The sequence below is a fragment of the Rhamphochromis longiceps genome, linkage group LG5 (genome assembly GCF_057381845.1).
Source record: "Rhamphochromis longiceps isolate RC_006_pf linkage group LG5, R_longiceps_female_GT1.1, whole genome shotgun sequence".
In the NCBI taxonomy this organism is placed as follows: domain Eukaryota; kingdom Metazoa; phylum Chordata; class Actinopteri; order Cichliformes; family Cichlidae; genus Rhamphochromis; species Rhamphochromis longiceps.
The window spans coordinates 1049356-1070829 of NC_140561.1; the positions used below are offsets into that span (position 1 = coordinate 1049356).

Here is a 21474-nt window from a genome sequence, read left to right on the forward strand (position 1 = left end):
AATCTTCACCCCTTTGTTAGTTACAGCCAGCTTTATAGAGGTGACCCCATCATAAAAAACCCCCTACGGTGTGCTGCAAACTCTGTGTCTGTGTCTATGTGAGTGCTCGTGAGTGAGTGTGTGCGCATACCTGTGTGTATGTGTGTGCACATGAGCGAGTGTGCGTGTGGATGTGTGTGCGTGACAGTTAAAACACTGTGGGTGTAGTTGACTCCCTAGAGGTCATAAAACCCATCTCCCTTCCAGAGCACAGTTACAAATGTTGAGACCCCCACCCAAACATCCTCTGGGGAATTTCCACTCAGTGGGGGAGGTCTACAATCTACTCCTATAATCAACCTTTATTATAGTGAGGGCACTGTCAGTGTCTCTACAACAGTTCTACATTATATTTTAACACATTTCTAAACTCTAAATCAGCTAAACATTCTACACTTCCTCACCTGTTGTTTTTGCTCGTTTATAGGAGGAAGAGATACAGAGCTGGAGGTTGGAGATAAGGAGCCCGTGGATTAAGCTATTGGAGGAGAACACACACTCGGAGAATCGCTTTGGAAACTCACCTGCGCACCACTGGGAGTTTGGAGAAGATCACTGTTGGACTTTGCACTTCACTTTATGTTTTGAAACTGTTTTTGGGCACTGTAAATAAACGCACTGTGTACTTTGCATCCTGAGCTCCGCGACTGAGTCCGTACTTTCCCATTACCCATGACACACAGACACACAAGAAAAGAAGCAGGCAACATGAGGTCAAGTTATGGCAATTTTATTTGTGTATTTCAGTGCATGTATTTAGATTAGAGTTTTAAAAAACAAACAAACGTCCCAAGAAGAAGGATGGGGAGAAAGAAAGGTGGAGAGAGGAGGAAGAAACTATTGATGTCCTCAAACTCGATGCTGCTGGGTCAGTTCTTCCTCAGCAGTCTGCTCCAGAATCCCCTCCTGTCCTCGGCTTGCTTTGCTTTTGCCTTCAGCTCTTTTAAGGTTTTGTTGAGCTGCTCCTCGGCATCTTTAAATGTTTCTTTCAGCTGCTGTTCGGCCAGTTTCCCTTTGTGTTTGAGGAGCTCTTTAGCTTCCTTTTTGTGCTTTCGTATTTCTTTAAGTGCGTCTTTGCAGTCTTTCTTGGTCACCGCAGAGCCGCTCATTTCTTTCTTGAATGCCTTCACCTCAATTTTCTCTTCTGCAAGTTCTTCTTGCACTTTCATCAGTTCCTTCTTCATGTTTTCATTGTGACTCTTTGTATCTTCCATTTCTTTCTTTGCTTCCTGTGTTTTAATTTTCTCTTCCTCCAATGCTTTTTGAGCTTCCAACAATTCTTTCTTCATATTTTCAATCTCATTTTCTGCCTCGTGGTTATGTCTTTTCTCCTCTTCAAGTTGTTGCTTCACATGCAGTAATTCCTTCCTTAGTGTTTCAGCTTCAGCCGTTACATTTGCAGCTTCTTGTGTTGCCAACTGCATTTTCCTTTTTTCCTCTTCAAAAGCTTCCTGCACCTCCTGTAATTCCTGCATCACATTTCCTGCCTCCTTTTGCAGTTTGATATTCATTTTTGGCTTCTTGTGCTGTGCTTTTCTCTTCCTCCAATGCTTTTTGAGCTTCCAACAGTTCTTTCTTCATGTTTTCATTCTGGTTTTCTGCCTGTTGTTTTCCCATCTTCTCTCCTTTAAGTCTGAGACCCACATGCAGTAATTCCTGCAATACTACTTCAGTTTCAAACTGTGAATTTTTAGCTTCTCCTCTTGATTTTTCTGCCTCTTCTTTTAATTTGACATTTTCAGCCTGTATCATTTGAAGTTCTTCTTGCAGGTTAATCAGCTGTACTGTATTGTGAGGTGAAGCACTCGCCGATCCTCTTCTCGTTCTCCCCTGATTCATTTTTGCCTTTTAAACAAAGGAGCCAACGTTTTGTAGAGGAGTGAAGTGAAGTTTTCGATGTTTCTTCGTCAACTGTCGTTTGTCCTGCACAGAGATGCTGCTGTAGATGTGTCTCTAGCTGTGTCTGGATACAATGAAACATGCTGGAACTAAGTGCTTGTGTTGCACAGTTCTACTAAACATTCCATTCCATGCATGCTCCGCCCACATGGTCAGGAATGTCAGGTGCTGCATCGCCAAATGTTGCTCCCGTTGCCTAGCAATAACAGCTGTTTACTTTTTGGGGTCTGGTTCATTGTTTAATAAAGAAAACATGTCCAAGTATTGGGTGCTGAGGCTCAGCGCATATTCTAGCCTGCTGTGTGGGTGGGCAGCTAGAAATCACTGGTGGGCAACATGAGTGAGGAGAAAACTGGAGCAGCCAAGCAGGGAGCTGCAGGTTGCTGGTTTGAGTCTCTGTTCAGATGCTGGTGTCTCCTCTCTCTGAGATGTCTGCAAACAGTCCCAGATAAAACAATAAGGATAATAAACAAACACGTGACTAAAATAACAATTATGACTCTGATGTGTTTCATGTGTAGCAGGATGGATCTCCTCCATGCCTGCTTCATGCCCTGGGAGACGGGGCTATGGCTCTCTACATCCTCTAGCAGATCATTACATGGGGAAACCTTTTGAATACAAGCGTGCTGATCCACGCAGGTGTGCACACAGGTGTTCACTGTTCATAGACATAAACTACACCTTTATTGGTGCTATTTCCAAGCACATTGTGCGCTGTCTGTCCTCCTTGCTACACAACAACATTCAACATTTAGTATTTACTGCTGTTTACACTTAGCTAGATTAACGAGATGGTCAGTGGCAGTCCTTGCCTGTTTGGTGCCCCGGGCGAACACTCTCTCTGCCCCCCCCCCCCACACACACACACACACATAAAACATATTAAGGATTGTACGTTAACATAATACTGTTGTCGAAATTCACCAGAGAAACACACACACACACACACACACATGAAGAGAGAGAGAGTATGCATTGTGTGAATTATGATGGCTGTAGGCTACCAAACAGCCATCATAATTCGTCACACAATGAGAACAAATCAACATTTGACACTGACTAATTAATATTAAAATCTGTAACATAATGTATTGTTTGGAGTTTAGTCTGTTACTGTTGCTATTTTTACCATTTCTTCTTGGAGCAACTGTAACCCACATAATTTCCTTAGGGATTAATAAAATATTCTGATTCTGATTGTTTCAGGATGACCTGCCATTATCCAATCACACATCTGCTTACCTGTATCTTTTGCTCGTTTCTCTTCTTTTCTATTTTTTCTAAACTGAGCACCAGATGGCTTTGAACTTTTCCTGTCCATCTTCCACTGGTTTTAATTTTGCACTCCAGTATGAGCACCCATTCCCCAAACCGAGGATCACCACAACATAACCTAATAGACCTACACCTTGGTTCACAGATTCACTTTGTCTAAGGTTTATTTCTGGGATTTCACACAACCCAGGATTCAAATCATGAATACATAATTTACAACATTATGAGTGAAATGTGCTCTACTTGGAAGCAGCCGGCCCCTCCCCTTTCGACGGGTTGTGTGTGAGACTTTAAATCATCAAACTGTAAATTATACATTTTAAATTGTTATTGATCCTTTATCCCGAGTCCTAAAGTGTATATTTATTTTCTTACTCTTCTTATATTTATTGTTTGTTTACTTGCACTGCTGTAGCTGCAGCCTCGTCGTCTCGTCTCTCTATATGCTGGACTGTCTGTAGCGGAGATGACAATAAAGTTTACTTTGACTTCAGCAGCGAGCAGGCGCACCGAGGGCTCTCGCGCTCTCGCGCTCTCGCTTTTCGCGTATAGAATTTCGAAAAAACATCAGTGCAAATTATAAGTCTTATTATAATGTCTGGTGTTTTCGTGTTTGTTGGTTTGTTTTATTTTTTATTTTATTTTATAGAAAACCGATCGGTGCCTGTACCATTCCCAATATGAGCTGGCTGACGTCGGGGCAGCATGAGTACAAGCAATTTATTTATTTATTTTTGCCGATGCCCATGATGCCACCGCGGGCAACCGCCCGTGTCGCCCGTATCAAAAACCGCTACTGGTGATGGTGTTGTGTTTAGTATGTTGCTCTCTTCTTTTTCTCTAAACAGGTGATCCAGGAGATTTTTTTTCTCTTCTTTCTCTTTTTAAGTGCCCTTTCTCACTGTCCCTCTTCCCTTCTGTTTTTCTTTTCCTTCCTCTTTCTTTCTCCCTTTCCTATCCCTCAGTCATGTCTGTCCCATCTGTAACAACTGAAAATAAAATAAAATAAATAATAACAACAAAGGTCGATCAAATGGACCAATACGGCAAGGCCGTGATGATCCATTTGGCAAAGTAAATCCATTGGGTCTCCTTGTTGGTCTTCAGACAACAATTCTGACGGCTAAAGGACCAAATGGGACAGGCAAAAAAAAAGTGAAGTTGACTAAAAGATCTCAGAAAGCAACATCGTGGACAGCTAAAGAAACAGCTAAGAAACACTGAACTCTATCAGTCTGGAAAGGGTTACAAAGGCATTTCAAGCGCTTTGGGAATCGAACCACGATGAGGGCCTTAATCCAGAAAATGTGGAAAACCTGAAGGCCCCACTTGTCTCATTTAATGTGCCCTGAAGCTCAAGTGCAGCAGGACAATAATGCAAAACACAGCAGCAAGATCATCTCTGAATGGCTCAAAAAACAACATGGAGGTTGTCAAAGTGCAGACTGCAATCAGATTGAGATGGTTTAGCATGACCTTAAAAACTCAGCCTATGCTGGAAAACCCTCCAAAGTGGCCGAATGAAAACAATTCTGCAAAGAAGAGAGGACCAAATTTCCTCCATAGCGCTGTAACACACTCATCACCAGTTATTGCAAATGCTTGATTGCAGTTCTTGCTAGATGACAAAACCACTTATTAGGTTTAGAAGGAAATGACTTTTTCTACATGAGGTAAAGTTGGAGCTGTTTCCCCAAACTAAATGAAATCATCATTTAAAAAACTACAATCTGTATTTACTCTGAACATCTGTGTTAACATTTGGAAACATGTAAGTGTAACAAACATGTTAAAACATAAGAAATCAGGAAGGGGCATGTAAAGGAATTTCTTTTACTTATGTATTAATCACATTATTTTATTGTATGATACCTTGGTGCCACTGGATTTTAACATGTCTCACACTCATACAGTAAGACAAATGGCGGTGGTGTAGTAAGGAAGTTGGGGGAAGCAGACAGCTCCACAGGAAGAGTCTTTTGTGTCTTCGAGGACTCTGGGAGGTAGCAAGGGAGTGTGAACCTTAAGGTGTGAAACAGCTGTGTACTGCCTTTTGTTCCTGGAGAAGGTATTTCACTGAGAGCCATGCTGGGCTCAGACTCTGCTGACCGTCTGTCCCGCGGTCATGCAGGGACTTCATCAAGCTTGGTTGTCTGTTCTTTGTGTGTTTGATTAAAGAACGTTAGCTACCGCTCACCGCTCGTCTGCAGGCTTTATTTGAATGGAAAACTTCCACAACAGGGGCCAACATCAAATTAATCCTGATGGATTAAGAATGAGATGTCACTCAAGTTCATGTGCGTGTGAAGGCACATGTGCAACCTTTGGAAGTAGTGCGTTCGTGTTTGGCCCAACAATGCATGCAAAGTCAGGTGCTGTAGATTATTCCTGATTGAGTCTCAGCAGGTTAAAAAAAGCATTAAACACCTCATCAATTTACTAAGTAAATCAAGGGCGTAGATTTGGTTTTGGCATTGGTGGGGACGGATGATTCAACCACTGAACCCTGCCCCGTTTCTTATTTTTCCTTTTTGTCTTTGCTTCTTGATAAAAGGAGAAATATACTTGCCTACATATGCTATTCTACGTGCTTTTAAACCATTTAAAATTACAATTCATAGTTTAATATGTGAATTATATAATGTTAAATTACTATTAAACAAATGACTGACTAAGTATTTTAGGCTTTAGTTTACTTCAGCCATATTTCATATAAATCAGGTATCATACAAAAATAAAAATAGCTTCAAATACAGTCGTGACAATAAAAGAATATGACTTTAAGGACTTAACAACATTACTTCAGTTACACCAACATCTCTGACACATTAGCACTAAGGGAACACTGAATGACCTGGTGGTTTTGTCCATAAAACTACTCATCTAAGATTAACACAAAGTAAAAGATCTCTCAGCAAAATTATGCAACATTTTAGGCACTGTTGCCCCGATCAGATCAGTGAGCTGGGATGTTTTATTCTAAACATGAACTACTGTTACAGCAACAGACATGGACATGCCCCACACAACAAACACAGGCCTGCTCCTCTCGTTAGCTGAAATGAACTGCTGGCATATTTGTTTTACATCTATAATGTCCAACCTCTCCTGGTGGCCATGGCATCACATTATTCATGGTTACATACAATTTTAGACTGATGTGGACCAAGTCTAGCGCCTACTTGCCAACCTTGAGACCTCAGAATTAGGGAGACCCGGAGGAATCCTCCCAAGAGATTAATAAAGTTTAATTTAACCTAATTTAATCTAATAACTTCAATCTCAGCCAAAACGATTTACTCACCAACAAATAAAACACAACTCGTCACGTCCCCTCCGTCCATGCCAAATCTACGCCCTTGAAGTAAATATATTTCTAGAGGTGCTAGGCACATGAAATCCTCATCAGATGTCGATAACAACCCATCCAATTTTCAGATTGATTAAGATCAGGTGATTGGCTGGTCATATGGGCAGCTCTGTTTTCTTTCTCTGAAATCAGTTGAGTTTCCTTAGCTGTGTGTTTGCGATCATGGGTTTTTCTGAAATGCTAACTCTCATTTCATCTTCATCATCCTGATGGATGACAGTGGATTTTTATCAAGAATGTCTCTACATTTTTTCATTGATCTTTCTTTCAGTTAATTGAAGTGTGCCAGTGCCATATGCTGGAATACAGCCCCAAACCATGATGTTCCCACCTCCAAACGTCACTATTGGTATGGTATTTTTGCGGTGATATGGCATTGCCTTTTGACCTCCAGACATGGTGGGTGTTATGGCATATGTCCAGATTATTATCCCAGTATTTCACAGACATATCCTAAATTCTTCTGTAACCAATGCCATCAGTATGTTGTGGAGGTCTTGCATGAGTTCATGGGGTTTACCCATTATGTGCGGGGTTTTTTGTGTGACACCATAATAAGACACATTTTGATAGGCCATCATTTGAAACTAAACCAGCTAATATTAATCTGGACTAAGTGTCAGGATTGCTTTCTAAATATTGATAGATTTCAGCTGTGGTAATGTCTTTCCAGGTCTTTTTGCACCTCCCTTTTGTTCATGTTTTCAACACTTTTTCCCTGTGTCATTTGTTGTTATTACACATACATTTATATATCTGTGGTTTGATTCCTTTGCATGTGTGGATTTGATGGGTTGTAGCAACATCTGATGAGAATGTCATGTCAGTAACACCTTTAGAAATATATCTACTTAGAAAATTGGTGACATCTTCAATACTTATTTTAACCACTATATGTAACCCCAGCCTGTATGTAAATCAAAGAGCTACTTGCTGTGAGGCATTGGTGCTCACTACCACACAACCACACAAGCGGGCTGCCCCATTTCATTCAATTAAAGTGTAAAGAGGAGAAGATGGCGCCGGGTGTCATGGCATGCTGTCTCTCGGTTCTGCAATATTTATGTTTTGTGTTCTTAGTGGTGTCTCTGCTAGTTTTAAAAACCCACTCTTTGTTGGTGTATGAGCGACAGACGCTGCTTAATATCCGTGACTCACTGCTGAAGTTTCCCAGCGTTAACGAGCGATGTGGAAGACTCCCGCCGCCTCTGGCGTCGGTACCGGGGGAACTGCATCGCCGTGATCCCCCCTGGAATCCTTCGAAACGGAAGCGCTGGAGAAGTGGACGAATGCGCGGAACACGCTCTGGGAAGCGTGTTCGGGTTAGAACTCGGATGCGGCAGGTTCTTACCATCGGTGACCCTGGCTGTTTAGGACTTTATTTTGGCCTGAAACAGCGCTGCCTTCTTCCTGTTTACCCTACATCATCGGAGCACACTCACCCGAGGCTGCTTTATTGGTCGCCATGCCGACGGGATACGAGGGGAGGTGGAGCAAATATAAACAACCTACAATTACTGCCTGCTAACACGGATGGACAGAGAGTTAAATTAGCTCTCTTAAATGCAAGATCTGTATCAAATAAAACTCATGTTCTTCGGGACTTTTTTGATACTCATATGCTGGATGTCATGTTCCTAACTGAGACATGGCTGCGTGTTGGTGAAGTGGCACCCTTGCTGGAACTTTGCCCCTCCGATGGCAGCTTTTTCAGCTCCCCCAGGTTGTCTGGGAGGTAGCCTCTATCATCAAAGACTGTTTTAAATGCAAACAGATACAAAGTCCTGGTGTTTTTACCTCATTTGAGTCCCAACTCCTGACTTTAAGCTGTCCTGTGGTTCTAATTATAGTCATCTATCGTCCACCTAAATATAATGACTTGTTTACTTCGTAATTTTCAGACTTCTTGACATGTTTTATCGCTCACTACGAAAGGATTCTTATAGTGGGGGACTTTAATATTCATCTATGTTGTGAGGATAAACCCCTGGTCAAAGATTTCTTAAATGTAATTGATTCCTTAAACTTCACACAATTTGTGTCTGGGCCAACATGTAAGGGCCACACCCTAGACCTTGTCTTGGGTTACGGACTGAATGTATCAATGACTGAAAATTGTGTTTTACCTATCTTAGACCACTCAGCAATTTTATTTGATATTTTAATCCCTAAATCTCCAGCTTCTGCGAGGGGAAGATTGCCCCTCAGATCATCTCGTTATATTAGCCCCGAAGCATTGCTTGGAGTTAAATTACATCTACCTGATGTGTTGGACCCTATTTATACCCAGGAGTTATGTGTAGACACCTTGACTGTGAACCTTAATAATACACTTCTTGAATTACTGGACTCTGTTGCTCCCATAAAGAAGTCAAAATGTCAACAAAGGAACCCTATGCCTTGGCTAAATGAGGAGCTCCTGAACTTGAGAAGAAATTGTAGAAAAGCAGAGCGTCACTGGAGATCTTCCAGACTAGAAGTATTTCTCCAGGCTTGGAAGGACTCACTGTCTTCTTTTCAATCAGCGATGTCGGCAGCGAAAGCAAATTATTTCTCAAATCTTATCATGAGTCATAAACATAACTCAAAACTCCTTTTCAACACAGTGTCGCAACAGAAAGTAACTCAACTCTCTGCTGTTCAAATTTGACAGCTCATGACTTTCTTATGTTTTTCAGAGACAGGGCTGAAACACTTAGGAATCAGATTACTCCCTCCTAAAGCTTTTCATTAGACTACTCGGCTGCTTTGCCTGTTGGTGCTGATAAACTATTTTCTGACTTCGAGGTCATTTCCCTGTATGGATTAACTAAGGTTGTAAAAGCAGCTCGATGTACAACCTGTTCTTTGGATCCTCTACCAGCCTGGGTTACAAAGGAACTGTGGTCAGCATTAGGACCCTACAGTCTGTTTCTTTTAAATACTTCAGTGACGACTGGAGTCTTTCCTGAATGTTTGAAATCAGCTGTGGTCGTGCCGATCTTGAAAAAGCCTGGACTGGATGTTGATATGGTTGCAAACTATAGACCCATCTCACATCTGTCTTTTTTTTCTAAAATCTTTGAAAAAGTGGTTTTTAAGCAGCTCACTGAGCATTTGTCAACAAGCAATCTGTTTGAAGCATTTCAGTCTGCTTTTAAACCAAATCACTCCACAGAAACAGCTTTAGTAAAAGTGGTAAATGATCTGCTGGTTAATGCAGACAATGATCGCACTTCAGTTTTATTACTGCTGGATCTAAGTGCTGCGTTTGACACTGTGGATCACTGCATTTTATTAGATAGGCTTGAACATTTTATTGGAATTACAGGAAATGTTTTATCATGGCTGAGATCTTACCTGTCTGGGAGGTCTCAGACTGTTAGTTTTAAAAATGATCTCTTTGAGACCTGTGCAGTGAGGCATGGGGTCCGTCAGGGCTCTGTACTTGGACCATTGCTGTTTTCTATGTACCTGCTGCCTCTTGGTGTTCTATTACGTTCTTTTAATGTAACCTTTCATTGTTACGCTGATGACCTGCAGCTTTATGTTCCTTTAACCATTGGAAATTGTGCTGAAGTCTCTAAACTAGAATCTTGTCTATCTGCAATTAAGGGCTGGTTATCAGATAATTTCTTGCTCCTAAATAATGATAAGACAGAGTTGATGGTCATTGGGCCACACAAATTTCAGCACTTGTCCCAAAATTTAATCTTGAGAATTGATGACAGTGTCATAAATTGTAGGGACAAGGTAAAAACCTTGGGCGTGTGGTTTGACATGGTGCTCTCGTTTTAAATCTCATGTAATAGAGATAACAAAGACCGCCTTTTATCATTTGAGGAACATAGCCAGACAAGTTTTGTCAAGCGACACTGCAGAGGTTCTTGTCCATGCATTTGTGTCTTCCCGTATTGATTATTGCAATGCTCTTCTTTCTGGGCTACCAAAGAAAAGTTTTAGAGGTCTACAGATGGTGCAAAATGCAGCTGCTCACATTTTAACAAGAACTGGGAAATTTGAGCACATTAGCCCTGTTCTGAGATCTCTGCATTGGCTACCTTGTCAGGTTCGAGCAGATTTTAAGGTCCTGCTGCTCACCTACAAGGCTTTAAACGGATTGGCACCTTCATACCTCTCCGACCTTTTACATCTTTACGTTCCATCCCGTGCTCTCCGATCTCAGGACTCTGGCCTTCTAAAGGTTCCTAGAGCCAGAAAAAAGACAATTGGAGAGCGTGCTTTTTCTTTTCGTGCCCCGTTTCTGTGGAACAACCTCCCTCAAGATGTTAGGCAGGCATGCTCCGTGGAGGTTTTTAAAACTAAGCTGAAGACACATTTGTTCACTTTATCTTACAAGTCTTAATTCCTGGCTTTTAGTTTTTAAATTCTTACTGTTTTTAACTTGTGTTGTGTCTTTTACGTGTATTGCTATGTATCGCTTTTTATTATTTATTTATTTTTTATCTCTTTAGTTTTAAACAGTTGTACAGCACTTTGTTTGAAAGTGCTTTATAAATAAAGTTATTATTATTATTATTATTATTATTATTATTAATAATCAGTTCACAAAATGAAAACATAGCAATAATTGTCACTTAAAATTAGAGCAGCTCAATTACATATAATGTAGTAAGGCACAGTTTTAAAAATATTTAATCATGTATATGAGTTTCTTTTGTTTTTGTCTATTTTTTTTCTATGAAGCACATCAAAGACAAATATTCAAGCCAATCACTGGAACACGTTATGAATTGATTTAGTTTATTTTTGTCAAGAAAATATTGAGTCAAATGCAATGCTTTCTGTTTCTGCTCTCACTCAGGACAGTGATGTTTATCAGTTTCAGTTGTGGCAAGATTTTACTGAACCATAATTGACTGTTTTGTATTGTTGAACTTTTGTTCTCTAATTCATGCTTCTGTGGCTCAGGGCCAGTTGCAGCACTTGCAGGAGTCCCAGTAGATGAGACCAGGCTGGCAATGGTGCAGGTAGCTGTTTCCTTGGAAGCACTGGAAGTAGGTGGTTTTGTCAGCTGGGTTTTCATACAACCCATCAGGACGGCCACGGCAGAAGTCAGCAGCAGGATCCTTAGTTGTGGTAGGGCGTGGTGTAGTGGTAGGTTTTGGACCAAAGCCTGTATCACAGGAAATTGAAAAAAGGTTATATGCAGAAAGTGACCAAACTTTTGTTTTTATTCTTTTGTTTCTTTCTGCTGAGAGTCCTTAATGACCTTCTTTTATTTGCTGACTCAGGGTGCTCTACGGTCTTAGTTTTATTGGACTTGACATCTGCCTTTGTTACGCTGGACCATAATATCCTCCTAATGAGGCTTGAACATACAGTAGGCATAAGGGGTAGTGCCTTTAACTGGTTTAGATCGTATCTATCGGATAGGTCCTACTCCGTCACTGCTTCTTTTCCTCTGTTGCTTCTCTGTGGTGTGCCCCAGGGATCTGTGTTGGGCCCTATGTTGTTTTCATTGTATGTGCTCTATCTTCTCTATCTTCGAGAAGTATAATATCTCCTTTCACTTTTATGCTGACCATATTCAAATTTACTTTCGACTGTCTGATGACATTTCGTCGCCAGTACACTGTCTGCTAGAGTGCTTGAGAGAGGTCCAAGACTGGCTCTCTGATAACTCTTATATTAAATGAGAAGAAAACAGAAACAGTGTAGTTTAATAACCATATTCCCCGGGGCCAATTTGCTGATACTCTTGGACCCCCTAAAACCCCCACCTTACATTTACGAATTCTCAGTGATTTTATCCACTAGATTACGCTGAGATGCTTTATTTCCTGTTTTATCTGTATTGATTGTTTAACTAGCATTTCTCACTTGTTAGTTTATTTGTACCCTGTTATCTGTTATGTTTTAACCTTGTTGTGAAGCACTTTGGTGTACCTTTGGTTTTACATCTGCTATATAAATAAAGTTGTGTTGTATTCTATTGTATTTTATAAACGCTGAGTTAGCTGAATTACACCACTTACCCATTGAAATCCTGAGGTGGTTGATGAGAGGATAATCTCCAGCTGAGCAGAAAGATCCACTGAAGTCATCCATATCCATAGTCCACACATGAGCACCTCCCAAATTGTGGGCAGTCAGCCACTGGACCTGCAGGACAGCCAACAAAACTGATTATAATAAAAGTGGGCACAATTCAATAGAACAGAACAAATGCAAGAACTTGTCTTATTTGAGGCATATCAAACCTGTTTACCTTGGAAGAATAGCTGCGCTGGTCATCATAGCCCAACCAGGAACTCCCATAGGTGGCATATGGAACCTCTTGCTCAGAGATCCATCCAAGAGTAGCAGTATTAGTGAAGTCACAGATCTGGTAACCCAGAAACAACACAGGCTTTTGGACTGACATTTTCCTTCTTAAGTGGATTAATGGTAGGTGAAGAGGTTCTTGCATAGGGCTTTTCTACTCTACTTGAGCACTCACAGGGATTTATGAAACATGCATTCATACAAGCACCTTTTCCACACCTAAATGCTTTCTATCTAACATTCACACTTTGATGAACACATTGGAGAGCAACATGGGCTTCAATACCTTGCCTAAGGATACTGGACCAGCCAGGGATCAAAACACAGAGCTTCCAATTAATAGATGACCTCCTCTACTTCCTGAGCTACAGCCACCAATCATGGAGTAATAGGTGACTTACAGCACAAACAAACTTGAGCTTTTTATGAATGTGTTATTGTACCTCATAGAAGGCCCAGAAACCTTCAGTGCGAGTGTAGGGTCCAGCACCTGCGGGCCCATTGGCTGGTGCTCCCAGGCCATTTGCCCCACCGCTAAGACGGAAGGTCCTTCCATAAGTAGGGAAACCTAGCAGCAGCTTTTCAGATGGTGCGCCCAGAGAGACCCAGTGGGCTATAGAGGAGTTCTACAAAACAGGGAGACGAACATTGCATAAAGCTTGTGTTAAACTTGTTATGTTACATTTGATTGGATAACCTTTATCTGAAGAAGAAAGCGAGGACAGATGTAGATGTGATAGTGTGGTTCTTACTATGTTGTAATGAAGTTGTATGCCAGAGTCCACAGCGCTCTCATACAGTGGGCTGTTGTGTCCAGTTACTGGATCCCAGTGACCATGGTAGTCATAGGTCATGATGTTGATAAAGTCAAAGTGTCTGTTGGGTTGGAAATTTTTGTTCAATACATTTGTTCATTTGTGAAAGACACAGACCATATGGGACCTTTGTGGTCACACAATACATGTAAAATTGGGCTCTGTGTCATTTGAAATAAGGAACACTAATAATTAATACTAATGAGTTATTTGCTAATGCTAAAGTTCAGTAATGGTGAAAATTTTTGGGGGGATTCCTTACTTTCCTGAAAATATGTACAAATGCTGAAATCAAGCTTACGGTGCAATCTTGGCGACCTCATATGCTCTATCAACAGTCTGAGGAATTGCAGCAGCATTGGCCGATAGCAGCAGCTGAGTTCTCTTGTTTTCTATGGCATCAGCCTCGAATGCTTTTACAAGCTCCTATAGGGGGAAAGGGCAAAAGCAACGCAGAGCCAGTCAGAGAAAATTCTGATTACAACAGTGAAGAATGATTATTCTCAAAGCAATGCACTGTTATGATAAAGGGTTTTTTGGGTTTTGTGAAGAAAAGGTGTCAGTTGTTACATAAATACAGTAATGTATAAGTAAAGTAATGTATATTGTAAACTGTTAGGAAAAAGAATGGTGACAGAGGCAAAATGAAAGAAAACACGGTAGGGTACATTCATCCTTTCATCAACCACAGGGTACAGAATGTAACACAAGAAACAAGATTTCCAGTGCAGTGTTATTTCAAGGTCAAAGACACACAGGACCTTATTTTCATTTAATATTTGTGAGGTTTAACATATGAGACCATGGAGACACTGAATGGATTGATTATTATTGGCTGCTCTGTTTTACAAGAATTATTTCATTTCATCAACAAAATTTTGCAATGCAGTGATCAACAAAAATTCAACAAAAAGCAACTTTTTGAAATTAACCCAACCAAAAGAATCCAGTGGTAGAGAAAACACTCGATATTCAGCATCCATTCATTTTTTCCTGCTTATTCAGTTCAGGGTCCTGCTGCTACAGGGTGAGAGGCAGATTACACTCTTCGTAGGTCACCAGTTTTTCACAGGGCTAACACAGAGACACCATTCACACTCATACTCACACCTACTGTCACCGCTAACAGCGCTAATCATCATGCCACAATGTAGTCTAGCGTCAACATTGCATTTAAAATTTGAGGCCAGTGTGAGCTGTGTTTACCGTGACCAATAGAGTGAACTTCTCCTTGTCACCTTCTGGGCTACCATTGTGTCCAGGATATTCCCAGTCCAGGTTTATCCCGTCGAAGTTATGGGCGTGCAGGAAACTGATGGCAGACTTGATAAAGAGTGCACGATTCTCAGAAGTGGAAACCATAGCAATGAATCTGGTGGGATGCAGGGAAATATAAAACATGACATCTCGTCTACATGAAAGTAATAGAGGTAGATATGAGATCTGAGAACTGGTGACGGTGAAACTCACGGGCTCACTCCATTAACAGTTCCTCCAACAGTCAGCAGAGTCTTCAGTGCAGGGTTGCTGTTAGCAGAGAGCAGGAGACACAAAGACATAACCTTAAATAATTAAGGAACACCTGACTTCCAGTCAGATTGCTGTCATCGTTGTGATCCCAATTATTTCTAAATAATTACAAATATTGTGACAGAATTCAAGGTTACTCATCCTTCTTATTTAAATGTTCTTCTAAAAGCTACTCTGCTGAAAGAAGCTGCGATGGAAACACTGAAACGTGGCTTTTGGCTTAAAAGTGGTTGCAGGCTAATATTAAATTGTGGTTAATACTGGTGCATTGCACGACTGAACTCACACATTCTTCAGGCTATTAAGGCTCCTGTACAGCTCCTCATCATTGTGCTCAATGGGGCTGATCTGGTTGAAGCTGTTAATGGTGGCCAGAGCATAGATGACATGGGTGCACAGGAAGGGATCGATGTTATCTGGTGTGAATTTGCCAGCACTCGGTCTGTACTGGGCCCAGTTGGTCATATGGCACACCAGCTTATTGGCTGAACCTAAGGGCAGATAGAGCAAAGACTCGTTGGGTTTATTCTGAAACGTTGATCATGGTGGCAAGACTCGGTCAATGAACACAGGTACTTACAAATGTGTATAACACACAGAATGCCCAGAGCTGAAAAAAGGAAACAAGAAAACGTGAAAATCGTCGCTTTTGTTATTACTGTTGTTAGATATGATTGTTAACATTTTAGCTGATGCCCGGTGCTGGTAAATTGATGTGTTTTAAATGCCATGCAGCCATCTGCCTTGTTGTTGAGAAACACCATAAATCCTTAAATCATCGCCTGAGCCGTGATCTCTAGTAAATACACGTAATCTTTATCCAAGATAGAAGGATAGAAAAAAATACAGAGTAATTAAAATAACAATAATGATGAACTCAGTATTATAATGACGATGCTCTACCGCTCAATAAATTAACAAGGAAAAATTAATGGAAGAATGAATGAACGTTATTTACCTATAAGGAGTTTTGCCATGTTGTGGTCTGGAGACTCCCCTGGTGTCCTTCTGTAGAACTGAGCTTCTGAGTAATTATAAATCAGTGTCATTAGATAGTTCATCCTACACGAGTCACAAAATCAGAGCTTCAACTACAATTGCTCCTTAATTAGTCAGATGAACATTACCTGAGTGAAATTTTACAGATTGTTAAAACAACACAACAAAAAATCTAAAAACTAACTGAATCCTTAATTTGAGGCTTATGTGTAGTTGCTAGTATGTGCACTACAATGTACAAACAATATTCCCAGTTGCAGCAAAATACTAGCTGTGTACAACACAAATCAGAACCCGACTGAACTCATCGATCTCATTACCTTCCAGCAAGGCACACTGGAGCAGACTTCAGAGCTTGATGGAGTTGGACAGATTTATATCTTACTCATTCATGACTAATAGAAAGTATCAAAGTGCAAGTGATAAAGATTCAGGATGGTGGGAGTCTAGGTGACGTGCCTAATAACCCCCCTTCCAGGTAAGACATGGTAAACCCAATCAATAATTTGACTTGGAAATGAGCTATCAGATCAATAGCTGACATTGCAATGATAAGCATAATCAGTACTGTATCTATTAATTAATAACAGCAAATTATCCAGCCATACATTTTCTTCCGGTTAACCACTTCAGGTTTGTCTGGGTGCTGAAACCTTTCCCAGCTGTTAGGTTGAGATCAACTGTAATGATGCAGTGTGTGCAGAATGTTCATTGGCTGTAGATTAAAGTCAGAATGCAAAGCCAAGTATTTAAAAACTCTTATATCCTTATATAATTATATTAATTTAGTACTGGGCACATTTCTAAAAATGTGGGACTGTGTATAAAATGGCTGTAAGTTAATGCAGCACCATTTTAAATCCTTTGAATTAAAGCTGAAAGCTGATTTAATTTAAAACAGAGACCAACAGTGACACAATATACGACCCTGGAAGAATGAATATTTTCAGGGATTTCTATGAAACTTTATATTCACCACAAATAAATCCATCTAAAAATGAAATTAATCATTTTCTTGAAAAACGTAACTCTTCCAAAATGACTAGACAGTCAAGTAATGGCACTGGAGTCCCCACTGACGCCAGGTGAACTCCAGGAAGCCCTGATAAGTATGCCCAGTAATAAGGCTCCAGGTCCAGACGGCTTTCCAGCAGAATTCTACAAATAACTCTGGACAATTCTGCCACCAGTATCCCACATGATGTAGCAGGAATTCATGGAAAATGGCAGACTACCAACAAATATGAACTCTGCAAATATTAGTCTCTTGCTAAAACCAGGGAAAGACCCTGTATCCCTCAAGCTATCGTCCAATATCCCTTATTAATGCAGACCTCAAAATAATCTGCAAAGCCCTCTCAAAGAGACTAGAGGAGATAACCCCCCTCTTAATTCATCCTGACCAAACTGGTTTCATAAAAGGTAGGCACTCATCAACAAACACACGTAGATTACTTAATTTGATAGACTGTTCATGCAGAAAAAACACTGAAACCAAAAAATTTTCTCTAAATGCAGAAAAAGCGTTTGAGAGCGTTAACTGGAAATTTTTATTTGCAACTTGACACAAATTTGGTTTGGAAACTCATAAACTGGTTAAAAAGTATTATACAATTTTCCAACAGCTTGTGTCAGAACAAATGACCAGACATCCTCCAGCTTCTGTCTCCTGAGGGCACCAGGCAGGGATGCCCACTCTCCCCTTCACTGTTTGCAGTGTTTTTGAAACAGTAGCAGCAGCAATTAGACAGAATACAGTGATTAAGGGCATAATATGCAAGGATGTAGAACCTTTTACTTTCATGTAGTAGCCTGACTACATCTTCTAAGGTATTAATATCTTTCCGCTTCTTTCTTTTTGGAGGCTCTGAGATGTTGCTTTTCCTCCAGAACTCACAAACCAATCTCTCTGAGGTAATTACATTAATAAACTATTTTTCAAGAGTTTTCAGATTATTCGATTAACTGGTCAAAATCTACAGTTCTTCCGATTAATTGCTCCTTCCATAATTCTTCTTCTACCCCACTGTAACCTGGGAATACTCAATATTTAGGTATTAATTTCTGTCCTAAGCTTGCAGATTTAACTAAATTAAACCACATCCCACTAATAAAGAAAGAAGAAGGTGATCTGGCTAGATGGAAATCTTTACCCATATCACTCATGGGAAGGGTCGCTGCAGTAAAAATGATGGTCTTGCCAAAAATCAATTATTTATTGTCAATGATCCCGAACAAACCGTCACCAGACTGGTTCAGATCTTTGGATTCTCATATTTCTAAATTCCTTTGGAAACATAAACTCAGTGTATCAGAGGACCAAGGATAAAGGAGGATTAGATCTACCTAACTTTCAGCACTACTTCTTAGCCAACAGGCTTCAGTTCATCTCAGGATGGTTCAAACACACTCTGTTAGATGAACCTTGGCTAGATGTAGAACAAGCACTATGCAATAATCTAGAGATTTCAGACAATTTATCAGCTCAAACATCAAACGACATGAATGCTTTAAAAGCATCAGCATCACCTCTTCTCAGACAGCATGGTGGGAGTTTCTGAAGTTGACAGAGTCTTCATTAATCCCATGCAAACGTACACCTATCTGGAACAACCCTGACATATTACAAAACATTAATATGATTAATTTTCCAGATTGGAGTGGTAAAGGAATCAAATACTTAGAACATATATTAGAAGGAACAGAATTTATCTCATTTGATGGACTAGTTACACAATATAGAATAGAATAGAATAGAATAGCCTTTATTGTCATTGTACAGAGTACAACGAAATTGGAGTGCCACTCCCTTGGTGCAAGTTTCAATAATAAATATAAATGTAAAATATAAAAAGTACAAAAAAAACAATCGTAAGTACTCAAACAATAGTATGTACAATATATACAGGATAGCAGCATTAATATAATGACAGTATGAATAGCAGCATAATATAATGACAGTGACGGTATGGAATAGGTTCAATTGTTTTTGTGCTTATTTACTACGGTGATAGCTCTGGGAAAGAAGCTATCCCTGAATCTGTTTGTCCTGGTTTTATGTGACCTGTACCGTTGGCCTGACGGTAATAGTTCAAACAGTTGGTTGCTGGGGTGAGAGTGGTCCTTGATGATATTGCCAGCTCTGCTGAGGTACCGAGAGTTTGCAGTGACCTCCAGGCTGGGCAGAGAGCAGCCAGTGATCTTCTGGGCTGTGTTGATGACCCTCTGCAGTACTTTCCTGTCTGCAGCTGAGCACCCTGCATACCATGTTGTTATGCCGTACGTTAGGATGCTCTCTATGGTGGCTCTGTAAAATGTCACCAGCAGCCTCTCCTCCAGGTTGTTCCTCCTGAGCACTCTCAGAAAGTGGAGACGCTGCTGGGCCTTTTTAACCACCGCTGTAGTATTTGCAGTCCAGGAGAGGTCATCAGATATCTGCACGCCCAGAAACCTCATGGAGTGTACCCTCTCCACACAGCTCCCGTGAATGTAAAGTGGGGCCGGGTCTGCTCTGCCCTTCCTGAAGTCCAAGATAAGTTCTTTAGTTTTCGTGGTGTTCAGTTGGAGGTTGTTAACTGAACACCACTCAGTCAGTCTGTTGACCTCATCTCTGTAGTCCGACTCATCCCCCCTTGAGATGAGTCCAACCACTGTGGTGTCATCCGCGAACTTTATGATGGTGTTTGAGAGATGGGTAGGGGAGCAGTCGGATGTGTAGAGCGTAAACAGGAGGGGACTCAAAACACATCCTTGTGGAGACCCGGTGCTGAGTGTGATGGTGCTGGACCGGTGGGGGCCGAGTCTGACAGACTGTGGTCTATTTGTCAGGAAGTCCTTGATCCAGAGGCAGATGGGGGTGGAGAGTCCCAGGTGAGACAGTTTCTGGACCAGGATCTCCGGGATGATATGATTGAATGCTGAGCTGAAGTCCAGAAAGAGCATTCTCACATAGCTTCCTCGGTGCTCCAGGTGACTCAGCGCAGTGTGGAGCGCTATGGTGATAGCGTCCTCGGTGGAACGATTTGTCCTGTCGGCAAATTGGTGGGGGTCCAGAGTGGGAGGCAGACCGGCCCTGATGTGCTGACAGACCAGTCTCTCAAAGCACTTCATCACTACAGGCGTAAGTGCAACAGGCCTGTAGTCATTTGGGCTGGCCACAGCTGTCTTCTTGGCGATGGGGATGATGGTGGAGGTTTTGAGGCAGGGCGGGACGGTGTTTGATGACAAGGAAAGGTTGAAGATTTTAGTGAAGACTCCGGTCAGTTCGTCAGCACATGCTCTGAGAACCTTTCCATGTATTCCATCAGGACCTGCCGCCTTCCTGGGATTCACTGACCTTAGAACACACCTCACTTGGTGCTCCCTTAGTGTTAGTGTGCCAGTGCTGGGGGCGGGTGGAAGTGGTGTGGCAGCTGAGGGCTTGGTCGTCTCAAAGCGGGCGAAGAAACGGTTTAGATCCTCAGCCAGTGAGGCATCAGTCCTAGATGTTGCCTGGTTATTGCTTCTGTAGTTGGTAATGTGATTGATCCCCTGCCACATTTTTCTGGGGTCGTTGTCAGCAAAGTGATCTTCAATCCTCCTCCTATAGGCAGCCTTAGCTTTCCTGATGCCTCTACTCAGGTCTGCCCTGGCCGCCCTATACGCAGCCCTGTCCCCTGACTTGAAGGCAGTGTTGCGGCTTTTTAGGAGGGATTGCACTTCGCTATTCATCCAGGGTTTTTGATTTGGAAACACCCTGACCCTTTTGTTGACGGTGATATTGTCAACACAGTTCCTGATGTACGAGAGTACAGTGTCCGTGTACTCCTGGAGGTTGTGGCTGGAGAATAAATCCCATACAGTTGTTGAGAAGCAGTCCTGCAGTTGAGAAAGGGCTCCTTCAGGCCAGGTTTTTATTGTCTTTGTCTGGGGCTTTGTTTTTCTCAGCAGGAGGGTGTAGGTGGGGGTGAGGGACATGCAGAGGTGGTCAGATCCAGCCAGGTGGGGGAGGGGTGTCGCTCTGAAAGCATGCCTGATGTTTGAATAGACATGGTCCAAAGTGTGTTCTCCTCTCGTAGCAAAGTCCACGAACTGGACAAATTTAGGAAGCACAGTCTTTAGGCACGCTTTGTTAAAGTCGCCGGCGACAATAAAAACCCCATCGGGGTGGGCAAGCTGTTGTTTGTTTATGGTGTTGAGCAAGAGGCTGAGAGCCGTGCTAACGTTAGCATCCGGCGGTATATAAACAGCTATCACAATAACTACTGTAAACTCCCTCGGGATGTAAAAAGGTCTGCA

The 21474-nt window shown here is 41.5% G+C and overlaps 1 protein-coding gene across 1 annotated transcript; it reads right to left on the bottom strand.

Annotated features, from left to right (window-relative positions):
• Window positions 1–11423: 11423 nt before the first annotated feature.
• On the bottom strand, window positions 11424–19358 carry LOC146669010 (acidic mammalian chitinase-like). Its single transcript, XM_085407833.1, has 11 exons — window positions 16157–19358; window positions 15779–15808; window positions 15485–15689; window positions 15139–15195; window positions 14875–15040; window positions 13970–14094; window positions 13606–13729; window positions 13297–13479; window positions 12798–12914; window positions 12565–12691; window positions 11424–11702 (listed from the first exon to the last, which is right to left on the bottom strand). Exons 1-11 carry the CDS (start codon window positions 16257–16259, stop codon window positions 11494–11496), a joined length of 1446 nt encoding a protein of 481 aa, XP_085263959.1. The 5' UTR covers window positions 16260–19358; the 3' UTR covers window positions 11424–11493.
• Window positions 19359–21474: the final 2116 nt, after the last annotated feature.